The following is a 14,703-nucleotide window of genomic DNA, read 5'->3' on the forward strand; positions in this document are numbered from 1 at the left end:
CAGCCCCTCCCAGAGCCAGGAGCAGGGAGGAGGAAGTTATCCGTGGCTGTCATAACACAAGGATGCTGCTCTCTGCTAAATACCAGATGCTGTTTGTTTCATAAGACTATTAATCCTGGAGACCTGACCATGAGCTGTGCCGCTCAGGGGCCATTCCCAGGATAAACTCTCCGATGATTGGCAGGCTTGTTCCATCCCAGAGATGTTTCTCTGGCACATGAAGTGGAGCTTTTTCCCCGAGGTGGGTCCTCATTCACTCGTGAAGGCTGCCCTGATGGAGGACTCACCGCCGGGCAGGTGCTTCGAGCGGTGCTGCAGAATGAAAGGGCTCCCGGAACATGTATTTTGGGTCATTGTTGCTTCAGAGGCTGGGAAGGTAAAGAAATGGGCCTGTCTGTAGCAATGCGTCCCCTTCTGCAGTCACCACAGCAGCTTCGTCCCTACTAGAGAAAAATGAAGATCATTAGGCCAATCACAGGTTCATTAGTCTTGAACGGCAGACTGGCAGTGGGGCAAATGAACTTTGTCCTTAGTGAACTGAGCAGGAAAAAATACAAATTGCTGAATTCAATAGTAAATGTCTGGGGGAAGCACTGTCCTTGCCCTCTGGCCTGAGGGTCATTTGGGGTCAGGTGCCCAGCTCTGAAGGCTGTAGGCTTAACATGACTGGCTGATGGTCAGTTAATAAAATCTATGGAATTCATGAATGAATGAAGAAGTGAGACGTTGGTGGTGTCTAAATCAGAAAGCCTTGGGGGGTCCTCGTCATAGTCTCAAGGCTGCCTTCCACCCATTATGCAGCCTCAGTTTCCCCACTCATGAGGTCGACACAGGTGCGCTTGCTGTTTCTTAGCTCTGGGAACTGTGTGAGTCCAGCTGGCGTGTGTGAGGCCTTCTGTGGATGGCGGGGATGTCATGACGCAGTGCACCCGCGGATTTATTTGCTTCTATGAAATTGTTCCATGCAGGAAAAGTGCCATCAGTACTGGCCTGACCAAGGCTGCTGGACCTATGGAAACATCCGGGTGTGCGTGGAGGACTGCGTGGTTTTGGTCGACTACACCATCCGGAAGTTCTGCATACAGCCAGTAAGCATCTCTAGTTGCTAACCTTCCAGAAAGATCACTCCCAGAGAGCATGATGCCCAGAGTTAACACCCTGCTGCAGTTATGAAGCTCTTTGCTGCCACCCCAGCACTGCCGCGGCTCTGGCTGAGAGGGTACAGTGGCCAGGCTGTGATGGGCAGACGGGCAAGTGGGCCAAGACACCAGAGGCTGGTGCCCAAGGGTCTGCAGGCAGTTCTGGGGGCTCCGAATTTCCGGAGACTCCTCTGGGCCTCTCCACAAGGAAGACCAGTCAGAGTAGGGGCCTGGGGATGGGATCTTCCCTCAATATCACAATGGCATTTCACACACTGGAACTGGGAGGGCAGTTTTTTTCTAACACATTCCAAATTATATCTGAAATCTCCTCATTATTTTCCACACTCGGGTCCTGCTAGTTCCAGCACCCTAAAGGGTTTAAGAGAGATACCAGTACAAATATCTGTATGCAAAGGAGATGAAATAAAGATAGAGAAGAAAGTTTAAAACCATAGTGAAAAAACAGAAGGCCATTTTGTCAGGATTTAAAGATAGAGTGATTGGCTTAATTAGGTCACAAAATAAGTGTCTGACGTTCCCAAAAGCCACAGCCAAAAAGGAAAAAGATGAGCTGATCATTTTTATTCTATCCGATGCTGGCATCTCTCCCAGAAATGTGTACACAGGCGCACACAAGTATTGACACACACGCACACATACACCACACACAGGCACGCACATGCACAAACGCACACACATACATACATACACAGGCACACACATTCACACACATACACCCATATACCTACATGTGCACACACATACACATGCATATTCACACATGTGCACACATACACCCACACATGCACGCCATGCACACACACTCCCACACACACAGGTGCATGCATGCATGCACATGTACACACATACACACATTCACACAGGTACACACAGGCACATGCATGCACACATACATACACCCACACACATACACATGTGCACACAGGTGCACAATGCATGCATGCACACACATACATACACCCATGCACACACTGTACACATGTGCACACATGTACACATAGGCACACACATTCACACGTGGACACACACCCACACGCATTCACACGTGGACACATTTGCACACCCATACATGCACATTCACATACATCCAGACACATTCACACATGTGGACACACCCACACACATGCACACATTTGCACGCCCATACACACACATTCACACACATACACCCACACACATTCACACATGTCCATACACATACACCCACACAGGCACACATGTATGCACATTGCACACACATATATACATCCACACACATACACACATTCACACACTTGTGCACACACGCATACATGCACACATATACTTCCAAATATACTGTGTATCACCTTCCATGATCTGGCAAGGGAATTAAAACTCATGGGCTCTGGGTCCAACAGCTGAGAGAGGCTCTGAGGGCAGGTCTGGGCATCTCCAAAGAGCAGGCCGACTGCATCATCTGTGCTCCCAAATTTAAGACGGCTTTGCACAAGGAGGGATGTGCTGTTGGACCACAGGCATGGAGTGGGACTGTCCAGACGAAATGGGCCATGGCCGCCCCCCTTGCACGGGGGCTGTGAGCACACAGACCAGCTTGGGGATGTGTCTGGCCGCTTGGGCTCTGCCTGGCCTGGGCATGGCTGGGTGCTGCAGGCCCTGCTCTGTGCCCCAAAAGCAGCACATGTTCAGAGTCAGCAGGGGTAAGGGCCAGGCTCTCGGTCGGGCAGGCCCCCCTGGACGGGCCCCTCCCCCATGCATCCCCAGTACGGGGGAACCCACAGCGTCCTCAGAATGAGATGCTGCGGTGAGGGGGGCAGGGGGAGGATTGTTGCACCCACTCTGGTCTCTCCGTGTCCTCTGCAGCAACTCCCTGAAGGCTGCAAAGCCCCCAGGCTGGTCTCGCAGCTGCACTTCACCAGCTGGCCTGACTTCGGAGTGCCTTTTACCCCCATTGGGATGCTGAAGTTCCTCAAGAAAGTAAAGACGCTCAACCCCATTCACGCTGGGCCCATCGTGGTCCACTGTAGGTACGTTGGGAGCCACGGGGTGGACCATCGAGGGCAGGCCACAGGGAGGGGACTCACCCTCATGGGCAATGACCAGGGGACCAATATCAGGTGGGCAGAGGTAAAGGCAGGGCTGACATGAATACAAATGTCAGTGACTGAGCCAGGCCCCAAAAACCCTACAGGAGAAAGCTCAGAAAGCCCCTTCTTCACCCCAGTCGATAAAACCCACCAAAGCCAAGGGGCTCCAGTCTACGGTGGGAATGGAGCTCTAGGCAGGTCTGCTTGGTCACTCTCACCTTCACCTGGGAATCCCAAGTCACCTCTGGGAACCAAGAAAAAAAAACAGGGAAGCCCAGCTTCTGCAGGAAGCCCCCCAGAACACACTAGTCCTTATGGAAGAGCACACCATGGCTCAGAGGACCCACAACAGAGTCCTCCAGAGCACGCTGTCCTGGAGACCAGGGTCCGGGACCAGGCTGCCCCTCGCCAGCTGCCACATCAGCCTTGGTTTCCTCACCTGTGTTGAGGACAGCCTCGGGGGAGCCTGTGACTTGCATCTGGGTGGGCTTTGCACAACCAGAAACCACTCACATGTAAGCCAAGGCCACGTCCACACTCCCTGCTGGTCCAGAGGGCCCCACTTGTTCCTGTCTGGGATTGGCCTCACCAGGGCATCACTTTGATTAGATACTAAGTTTCCAGCTGTTACCAACGAGTTCATTCTGAGTATCACAGCACTGCGAGGGACAAAAGCCACCTGCACGCAGTGATACAGGCACTCTACACCTGTCCTGCAGCTGTTCAGGAGAAGCCATCTGGAAACTCTGGCAGAATCGGCTTTCTCCAAGTCCGAGCAACACTCCCTTGCTGGGCTTGGCCCCACCCCACCCACCCTCCAGTGCAGCCCGTGCCGGGAGGAACGCGCAGGGTCAGATAACAGTAACCTGACAGATGCCACCACACTTAATGCCCTGAGTCAGGTGACTTTGTTTGCCCAGTTTGACAGAGCGGGAGGCTGGTTCCTGGAGCTGTTGTGTAGTTGATCTGAGGTCCCTCTGCTCCCAAAGGGGCAGATCGCAGATGTCAGTCACACACAGAAGAAGGCCTCCGTTTGGTAAATGAGGAAAATTATCCACACAGCCGAATCCAAGGCTTACTGCACCAGCTGCTAAGTGCCTCTTAGCAGAGTGTCAGTGGCTGTCAGAGGACCGGCCTGAGATCACTTCGCTGAGAGCGCAGCTCCCTCTGGTGGCCTCACTAAGGCTTTGCTCCTAATTAACCAAAAAAAAAAAAAAAAAAAAAGTTGGATCAAGTGACCTGGGGCCAGACCTGCCCTTCCCTCCAGGTGTGCAGGCATCTTCCGGGCCTGTCATTTACTTAGGAGGGTGTGTGACTCACGACACAGCATCTTTCTCCCCAAAGCGCGGGTGTGGGCCGGACGGGCACCTTCATTGTGATCGACGCCATGATGGCCATGATGCACGCGGAGCAGAAGGTGGATGTGTTTGAATTTGTGTCTCGAATCCGTAATCAGCGCCCTCAGATGGTTCAAACAGATGTGAGTCCCGCCTTCCTCTTGCCCTGGTCTAGCTTCCCAAAGCAAACCCGGATACCTTGGCCACACAGGGGTGCGGGGCCCTGGCCTGGCTTCCCTCCCCACGGCCCTCCCTGCCCATGCGTGGGACTTCGGGGCTCCCTGGCCCTCATCTCTCCCTTGTATGCTCACATGAGATGGGGCAATCCTGCTCCCCCAAACGGCGCGCGTACACAGCGCCTGGCATGCTCACCAAGGTGAGGCTCTGCGGCCGCCATTCTCCTTACCCAAGGGTATAAATGGTCATTACCCATGGCCGGTGCTCTGCCTCTTGCCCTACACCTCCTTGTGCGGCCAACAAGAGAAAGAGAAGAGAGCTGCCCCTTTGGGCTGCCAAGCTGCACACGGGCCGAGGATGCGGGGCAGAGTCAAGGGTGTGGGCGCCCCTGGCCTCCCTGCAGATGCAGTACACATTCATCTACCAAGCCTTGCTGGAGTACTACCTCTACGGGGACACGGAGCTGGACGTGTCCTCCCTGGAGAAGCACTTGCACACCCTGCCCGGCACCAGCACCCACTTCGACAAGATTGGGCTGGAGGAGGAGTTCAGGGTGAGTACAGCTGACCCTCCTCTCCATCCTGGACTAGGCAGCCAAGGGCATGGGGAAAACAGGTGACCATTTAAAGGAAGCCTCTTTCAATCACCTGGCCTCTTAACTGACCTCAGAAAAAGCAGGAGCAATGTCAGAGCTGTGATTTACAAGGGAGGAAGGATCAAGTGGCTTTCAGAGCCTCACAGCAGCCCTGCCGGGCACACGTCTATTTCCCAATGCTCAGGAGACTTCTGGGATGGAGGCGTTTTCTTTGAGCAGGTGCCCTTGCCAGCAGCACTAGTCCTCAGGTGAGCCCCGTGCTCAGGAATGTCAGAGGTTTAACTGCGTCACTGTGTCCTTCTCTGCTGCAGAAATTGACAAATGTCCGGATCATGAAGGAAAACATGAGGACTGGCAACTTGCCGGCAAACATGAAGAAGGCCAGGGTCATCCAGATCATCCCGTGTAAGGCACCCGCCGTGTAGCTGGGCGGGGCTGGGGCCGGAGGCTTTCATCCCAGAGAACCCATTGACCACTGACCCCTGTGCGCCATGTTCAGGAGCAGGGTGTCCTCTGGCCCCAAGCTAAGGGCTTTTTCGTAATGTAAACTTTCCAAAGACTTGGCTCTACTTAGTGATTTTTTAATAGGTTCTATATTTTGGAAGCTTGTAGCAACGGACTAAATTTGTCAAGATGGGACCCTTTTTATAATAACTAAAGGAAGATACTGCTTTGCAGATGACTTCAATCGAGTGATCCTTTCCATGAAAAGGGGGCAGGAATACACAGACTACATCAACGCATCCTTCATAGATGTACGTATGCTGGCCTGGGTTGTGTCTATGCAGGTGGGATTCCTTCACATGTGACCACACAGACTGTAGCCTGTTTTCACAATGAGAAAAGACTGGACATGTCTCCAGAACCTCAACCATTTTCGTTAGCAGAATTACTTGCTTTCAAAGATAAAAATAAGAAGTAGGCCAGGCACAATGGCACAAGCCTGTAATTCCAACACTTTGGGAGGCTGAGGTGGGTGAATCACTTAAGGTCAGGAGTTTGAATCCAGCCTGGCCAACACGGTGAAACGCCGTCTCTACTAAAAATACAAAAATTAGCTGGGCATGGTACCAGGTACCTGTAATCTCAGCTACTCAGGAGGCTGAGGCAGGAGACTCACTTGAATCCAAGAGGCAGAAGTTGCAATGAGCCAAGATCACGCCACTGTACTCCAGCCTGCGCAACAGAGCGAGACGCCTTCTCAAAAAAAAAAAAAAAAAAAAAAAAAAAAAAAAAAAAAGTGGACTTTGGAAATAGAAACTCGCTGCTAAGAAATTGGCTCTTTTTGACATTCTGCTTGTAATATACAGTTAATTTTTTACATATCTGTTACACACCAGTTATATATCCGGCGCCTTTGTGCTCTCTCTTGTGTGATTTCTGCAATGTGTACTCAGGTGGACAATACACTTCAAGGGCACACACAGGCTGTCTTCATGCACAGTGGGGTTAGCAGGAGAAGGGCAAGAAGGGTCATTGCAGTGAAGTGTGTGCTCACATTGCCGTTTTCAGATGAGAAAATTGTGCCAGAATCCAGTGGGGTCCAGTGGCGAAATTGGGATTTGAATCCCCTTTTATCCCCTCCATACACAGGGTCCTTTGCACCAGCGTGCTGCTGATCTAGCTGAAACACACAGAGAAACAAGTTTAGAATCTAAGCCACCAGTGCTGTTCAGGTGGCCGCAGGCGACTGCCAGTTCATAATACCCATTTGTTGATGACCTCAGGGGCGGACAGTGGCGGTTATCATTTCAGATAAGCGAGCCTGTTGACCCGCTTGTCAGGTGTGTGCCTGAGTGCTCGTGCCAACTGGGGTCTGGTGCAGACCATGGGAGATGGGAGAGTTTCCATCATCAGACCTCGGGCTGTCCTAAACACAGGGAGCAGGTCACAGAGCCAGGATGGAAGGAAGTCAGACTCTAACCTCTGCGTCTCCACGTGCAGGGCTACCGACAGAAGGACTATTTCATCGCCACCCAGGGGCCGCTGGCACACACGGTGGAGGATTTCTGGAGGATGATCTGGGAGTGGAAGTCCCACACTATTGTGATGCTGACAGAGGTGCAAGAGAGAGAGCAGGTGAGGGTGTCGCCCAGCCCAGGCCCACCGGGGGCGGCCTGTGCACGTGAGGGGCTGTCGCCATTCATTACAAATGTCCCGCCTGCCATCAGGGCAAATGCATGAGTGAGACCGAGCCAGGACCACCAGGGAGGGAGAGAGATTGGAAATGAAAAAGGTTTCACCTCACCCATTCCTTTTTTGGGAGTGAGGTTTAACCGTAACTATCCACTGGCCTTTATTCTTAGTCTACATGTTATTTAACCTGCCCTGAAATTCTGCCATTTTGTATTGGCCAAGATCATAACCTGTTGAAGAAAAAGACATGTATTGACGTTTTTCAAGACACGAAGACATAGATATGTGTGCCTAATGGATATTGTCCTAGAAAATTGAATGAGTTAACTCTTCCTTTTGCGGAGATCCACCCATGGCCTTCTTATATTGTATTTAATTAATAACACAACAAACATGCGTGAATTCACCACCCAACAGTAAATCGAAGGCCTTACCAACATTATACATCTATCTGGGTGCTCCCCCAAGACATAATAACTACTGCTGTGAACTTGTGTTTTGATTCTTTGCTCTAAAAAGGAACAGCTTTATTGTGATGTAATTCACCTATAATTCATGCAATTCATCTTTTTAAAGGGTACCATTCAGTGGATTGTAGTATATTCACAAAGTTGTGAAACCATCACCACTATCTAATTTGGGATCATCTTCATCAACCCAAAAATAAACCTTGTACCATTAACAGGCACTCCCCATTCCTTCCTTCCCCTAACCCCTGGCTACCACTGATCTGCTTCCTGACCATGGGTTTGCCTATTCTGGACACTAATATAAATGGAATCCTACAGTATGTGGTCTTTTGTGATTGGGTTCTTTCACTTAGCATCATGTTTTCAAGGTTTATCCATGTTGTGGCATGAATCAGTAAATCATGATTTTTTATTGGCAAATAGTATTCTTTTATGTGGATATGCTACATTCTACGTATCCATTCATCAGTTGATGGAAATTTAGGTTGTTTCCACTTTGGAGCTATAATAAATAACTCTGGTTGGCCAAGAGTGGTGGCTCATGTCTGTAATCCCAACCCTTTGTGAGGCCGAAGTGAGCAGATCACCTGAGATCAGGAGTTCGAGACCAGCCTGGCCAAGATGGCAAAATCCTGTCTCTACTAAAAATACAAAAATTAGCTGGGTGTGGTGGTGGGCATCTGTAATCCCAGCTACTCGGGAGGCTGAGACAGGAGAATCACTTGAACCTGGGAGGCAGAGGTTGCGGTGAGCCGAGATTGTGCCACCGCACTCCAGCCCTCCAGCCTAGGTGACAGAGTGAGACTCCATCTTAAAAAAAAAAAAAAAAAAAAAAAAAAAAAAAAAAAAAAACTGCTGCTTGAACATTCAGGTAGTAGTTTTTGTATGGACATGCTTTTCATTTTATACCTAGGAGTGGAATGGCTAGGTCATGTCGTTACTCTATGTCATAAACTTGTTTAACATTTTTAAGGACCTACCAGACTGTTTTCCACAGGAGCTACCCCATTTTACATTCCCACCAGCAGTATATAAGGGTTCTAATTTCTCCACATCCTCAGCAACACTGTCATTGTCTTTTGGATGAAAGCCATCCTAGTGGAGACGTTCTTTGCTTTAAAAAAAAAATCTTTTAAAATCATATCTGTTTATGACTACAGAGACTGTTGTTTCGTTTTGCTTGTATTTGAATTTTATATAAAGAGTATCATTACAGCACGTTGTCTTCTGAGATTTGCTTCTTCCACTCAGAACTGTGCTTCTGATGATTTTCTATGTTGATGTTTATGCTGTCGTTCATTAGTCATTGTTATTTCCTTATATTTCACCACACAAACTATATTGTGCATTAGCTCATGTATTCATTCCTTCTCCTGTCACGGGCACTTGAGTTGATTTCATTTTATTGTTTTACAAACAGTGCTACTGTACATTCTTTTTTTAAAAAAACTTTAAGTTCTGGGATGCAAGTGCAGACTGTAGTTTTGTTTCATAGTTACACGTGTGCATGGTGGTTTGCTGCACCTGTCAACCCGTCCTCTCGGTTTTAAGCCCTGCATGTATTAGCTGTGTGTCCTAATGCTCTCCCTCCCCTCACTCTCCACCCTCAACTGGCCCCAGGGTGTGTTGTTCTCCTCCCTGTGTCCATGTGTTCTCCCTACCTGTACGTTCTTGTACGTGTCTATGCTGCACTAGGACTGAGATGTATCAGAGTCTACATGCTATGTTGAAGAGTATGTGAAAGTTTGAATTTGCAAGATAATTCCTAATTGCTTTCCAAAGTGGACCTCAGCAATGTGTAAGAGATATCATTCATCTCCATACCATGATATTCTCAACTATAGTATTCTCAAGGTGTCCTAATTATTGTTCATTGAAAATTAACAACATGTCGTTGGTTGTGTAGTTATTGTGCATATATTATCTTTCTGTGGCTCTGATTTGCATCTCTAATTCCGCAAGGTCAAGCATCACTTCACGCATTTGTGGATGGCATGCTTCCTCTTGTGTCAAATGCCTGTTCCTGGCTTTCACTGATTTTTCTATGGGGTTGTTTGTCCTTTCTTACTGATTTATAGGAGCTTTCTGTACAACTTGATACTAATCCTTTATTGGTTTTATGTATTGCAAACATCTTACTGCGATCTGTGGCCTGACTTTTCACTCTTTTCACAATGTTTGTTGATGAAGAGAAGTCAATCTTATTGTAATCCATCTTTCAAGTGGTTGCCTCATGACTGGTTAGCTGTGTGGGCTCCTGTCTAGTAATCCTTGTGTACCTCAAAGTGAAAAGATATTTCTTCTTCCAAGAGTTTTGCAGTTTTCTTTTTTACCTTAAATCTTAATCCATCCGAGTTTATTTTTATTAAGGTGAAAGGATACTGCACATGGCAGTGCAGGGTGTGCACTGCTCAGTTCTAGGAAGAGCTGGGGCACTCACATCAACCCCGCTACGGTGTGAGTCAGGGATCCAATTTCATTTTCCCAGGTGGAAAACCATTTTCCAGCCCCATCGATTGAAGAATATCTCATTTCTGACATATACTAAGGTTTCATATGTATTGAAGAATCTCTCCCTGCTGACATATACTAAGGTTTCAGACTCTGTTCCATTCCCTGTGTCAACAAGCATTAATAGGCATTTATATTCATATTCATATGTTATTTTTTTTTTTGGTCAGATTGAATACATTAAGTGGTTTGAGAACAATTCTGCCTTCTAAACTTGATATCGCCGGCAGCAAATTATGTCTTACAAGACTTACTTTTTTTTTTTATTTTATCCCCTAAGGATAAATGCTACCAGTACTGGCCGACCGAAGGTTCAGTTACTCATGGAGAAATGACAGTTGAGATAAAGAGTGATACCCTGTCCGAAGCCATCAGTATACGAGACTTCCTGGTCACTTTCAATCAGGTATCGTTGAACTAGCTTTGTAAGCTCTTGTGGACTTACTGAACCATGCCCTCCCTCCGGGTTCTGCTTGTCATTGATCCAGAATGTGCCCCTATACCTCTCCTGCTCCTTCACTTAGTACCAGGCAGCTATGAATGGCCAATGGGTTTCAGAGACCATGGCAGCTCTCCTGTACAATTCCCACCTCGCTGGCCACCTGCCTCCCGTTCCTCTCGCAGGAGAATTATATTAGCCATTAGCTTGGGGAGAAGGAACAAAGGGGAGTAGTGAAGCCACAGGGACCTCTCGGGGCCCTCCTCCAAGTGTCTTCTCAGAGCCCCCCAATTGTCCCTGTTTCCACTGGGTCCTTGGTTCTGTTCGACCTCTCCTTTTGGCAAAGAATGAGAACTCTGGCCAGGCGCGGTGGCTCACACCTGTAATCCCAGCACTTTGGGAGACCGAAGACGGGTGGATCACGAGGTCGAGAGATCGAGACCATCCTGGTCAACATGGTGAAACCCCGTCTCTACTAAAAATACAAAAAATTAGCTGGGCCTGGTGGCACATTCCTGTAATTCCAGCTACTCAGGAGGCTGAGGCAGGAGAATCGCCTGAGCCCAGGAGGCGGAGGTTGCGGTGAGCCGAGATCACGCCATTGCACTCCAGCCTGGGTAACAAGAGCGAAACTCTGTCTCAAAAAAAAAAAAAGAAAAGAAAAGAATGAGAACTCAGGGTCAGCCATGGGTAGGGAGACTCACTTGTGCACAGGACTTGATTCTGAGCTCCAAAGAGTCAGTACCATGAAATGCACCTGCCACCGCTTCCTCCATGCCAGCCACAGAGCCACCCCAGCCACCAGACTCAGATGCCTCTCATTTGAGCTCTGAAGGGAAACTCGGGACCCTGACTTCTTGAGAAAGCGATTTCCTTCTCTCTAGCAGAGCTGCCAGGGATCCCGTAGGGGTTGGGCAGACCTCACAGGGCTCCAGGTGTCCTCTGGACAGCTCACTCCCCCTTGCAGAAGGAAGCACAGCCAGCCTTCTTTAGGGCAAGCAGGTTTCAGCCTTCTCCTTCAGGCTGCCTCGGTGGGGACGCTGGCAGCACAGAAGGCTCAGGGAGGGCTCCCGGCCTTGGCCAATCCCTGAGAGGGCAGGTGGGTCTGAGGCCTGTTCCTCAGAAGGCAGGTGGCACTGAGACCCCCTCTCCTCCCTGCAGCCCCAGGCCCGCCAGGAGGAGCAGGTCCGAGTAGTGCGTCAGTTCCACTTCCACGGCTGGCCTGAGATCGGGATCCCCGCCGAGGGCAAAGGCATGATTGACCTCATCGCAGCCGTGCAGAAGCAGCAGCAGCAGACGGGCAACCACCCCATCACCGTGCACTGCAGGTGAGCCCCGGCCTGGAGCCCTCCAGGTGGGAGGGACACAGGCTGCATGCCCCCAGTACCTGCAGCTGTGGGCAGCAGAGCCTGGTGGTGGCCCCTAGCCCTGGTGTTCCCTAGAATCTCCTCCCTACCTCCCCTTACACACATGCACACCAATTTCACTTAAGTGCACACATGTCATTATATCATACATAAGATGCATACATGTCATTTTTTTGTTTTGTTTTTTTGAGACAGTCTTACTCTGTCGCTCAGGGTGGAGTGCAATGGTATAATATCAGCTCACCACAACCTCCACCTCCTGGGTTCAAGAGATTCTCCTGCTCAGCCTCCCAAGTAGCTAGGATTATAGGTACCCACCACTGTGCCCAGCTATTTTTTGTATTTTTAGTAGAGACTGGGTTTCGCCATGTTGGCCAGGCTGGTTTCAACCTCCTGACCTCAGGTGATCATACTCCTGCGCCTCCCAAAGCACTGGGATTACAGGTGTGAGCCACCACACCGAGTTCATGTCATCTTAACATACATGCAGAATGCATTTCAGAGGGAGCGGTTGGGAAACCCCTCAAACACACACTTCCATGTGCTTTTGAAGTCATCAAAAACTGCCAGGCAGAGCTCGGAGGAACACACTCCTGGACTTCAAGTGCCTGGGTTGGCTTTGAGAGCCTGCCTGGCTGGCCTGCTGTGTGCACACCCGCCCTCTCTCTGGGCTGGGATTTATGGCCATACGAGGAGTCCCCGCTGGGATGGTAGCCACGCTTGTCCTGCAGCCTCAGCCTGGCTCCCAAGTCAGGCCTAAAGGCAGAGGGACCCCAGGGCACATGGGAGACCGCTGGGTCCGCAGACAAAGGCCTGAAACCCAGTATGCCCTGGGGCTGACGCATGGATCTGGCCAAGCTCACAGGCCACCCACTGGTGTGCCTATTGTGCCTCTGTCGTTCTGATCCTGCCAGACACTTCTGCGGGCAGGGACCTCGACACCTGGCAAGGTTCTTCCAAGCGGGAGCTTGCGGTGTTTCCATCCTTGGATGGTGCTAATATGCTCCTAAAACGACAATTCCGTTTCTTGTCTCACACCAGGGGCGCCCACTCTTTGTGACTGCCTTTCACTCCCACCCACTGTCCCACCCCTTGTAGCTGGCAGAGTTCTCTCCCTGCGGGACCCCTCCGGGGTGCACTCCTGGCCTGGCCAGTAGGTGGAGCACACACCTCGGTTTTCAGTTTTCCTGGCACCTTCCTAGAAGTGATTTAGGATCAACTTGAATGAGTTCCATAGGGCAGTGGAGATGCAGAGGTGAACAGATCCCACCTGTGGGGAGGCAGATGCGGGCAGAGCATTACGGCAGGACAGGGGCCTTGAAATAAGCCCACACGTGAGATTATGGTAGCCAGGCATCTCCAGAGGACCTGCTGGAAGGGGCCGGCCCACCCCACCTCCTCCGGGCCAGTTCGCAGGGGCCCTCCTACTCTGGTGGGTTTGTCAGCAAATGATCATGCTAAATGGAGGTGACTCCAACTGGCCTTGCTGGGAAGTGTCAGTTGACCGTTTCTGTCTGTGGATGCCCTTAAACCACCCCTCCCTTTCAGCACCACCCGCTTCAGAAGACAGCACCTGGCACAGTAAGGAGGGGGTATGCCAGGATTACCTCCTCCTTAGACCTGAACTGGGAAGGTTTGCATTTCTGACAAGTTCCCAGGTGCCGCCCGTGCCCTACGCAAGGAAGAGGGGAAACGGCGACACTCGCTAAAAACTTGTCGCTGGTCCCGACTCATTTGATAAAATATCTGTCTGCTGTAATTAGGGAAGTGTTTTAGAAATTTTACATTTGCTAAATCTTGCTCAGAAGCTGAGCTACAGACAAATGATCCTAAAAATCCAGTCAAACTCAGATCATTTTCAGCGACCTTTGCTTCACTGCTGCTATGCAGGGCTGAGAGGTCAGCTCTTCGTTTCTCATCTCCAAGTGTAAGTCAGATGATCTGCATGACGCATTTTCTCTCTGCAGTGCCGGAGCTGGGCGAACAGGTACATTCATAGCCCTCAGCAACATTTTGGAGCGAGTAAAAGCTGAGGGACTTTTAGATGTATTTCAAGCTGTGAAGAGTTTACGACTTCAGAGACCACATATGGTGCAAACCCTGGTAAGAATCTGAATAAGGATGTTACCAGAAGAGTGGAGAATTATTTCATGTTGTATTTGATGTATGTTTCATTAAAGGACCTTAAGTACATGGGGGCGGTGGGAAGGTAACATTCCCAAGGAAAACAGCCAGCTGTAATTTTCACGTAAACCTCTGCAGAGCCCTCCCTCCTTGGGTCTCTGACTTGGATATCCTCAGGGCAAGACTCGGGAGGAGGGGCTTGTCCACCAGTTTCAATGTCTGAAACCACTTGGAGAGACACACTGAGAATAGGAGTTTTGTGTCAAAGTGAACTGTTCTACGAGATTTCAGTGTGCACTGAAGCACATAGTTGGGATT

General features: G+C 49.9%; 1 protein-coding gene across 6 annotated transcripts in view; it reads left to right on the forward strand.

The window, feature by feature from the left end:
- Positions 1–14,703, forward strand: part of PTPRE (protein tyrosine phosphatase receptor type E) — a 178,468-nt gene that overhangs the window by 158,372 nt on the left and 5,393 nt on the right. For all 6 annotated transcript variants that reach the window (XM_074383084.1, XM_074383085.1, XM_074383086.1 and 3 more), the window contains 10 exons: positions 969–1,088; positions 3,006–3,169; positions 4,574–4,709; positions 5,147–5,296; positions 5,650–5,743; positions 6,017–6,093; positions 7,283–7,417; positions 10,736–10,861; positions 12,056–12,222; positions 14,229–14,364. In XM_074383084.1, coding sequence (XP_074239185.1) covers positions 969–1,088; positions 3,006–3,169; positions 4,574–4,709; positions 5,147–5,296; positions 5,650–5,743; positions 6,017–6,093; positions 7,283–7,417; positions 10,736–10,861; positions 12,056–12,222; positions 14,229–14,364 — 1,305 coding nt within the window. The remainder of the gene's footprint in view (positions 1–968; positions 1,089–3,005; positions 3,170–4,573; positions 4,710–5,146; positions 5,297–5,649; positions 5,744–6,016; positions 6,094–7,282; positions 7,418–10,735; positions 10,862–12,055; positions 12,223–14,228; positions 14,365–14,703) is intronic.

Source organism: Saimiri boliviensis, chromosome 12, assembly GCF_048565385.1.
Source record: "Saimiri boliviensis isolate mSaiBol1 chromosome 12, mSaiBol1.pri, whole genome shotgun sequence".
Classification (NCBI taxonomy): Eukaryota; Metazoa; Chordata; class Mammalia; order Primates; family Cebidae; genus Saimiri; species Saimiri boliviensis.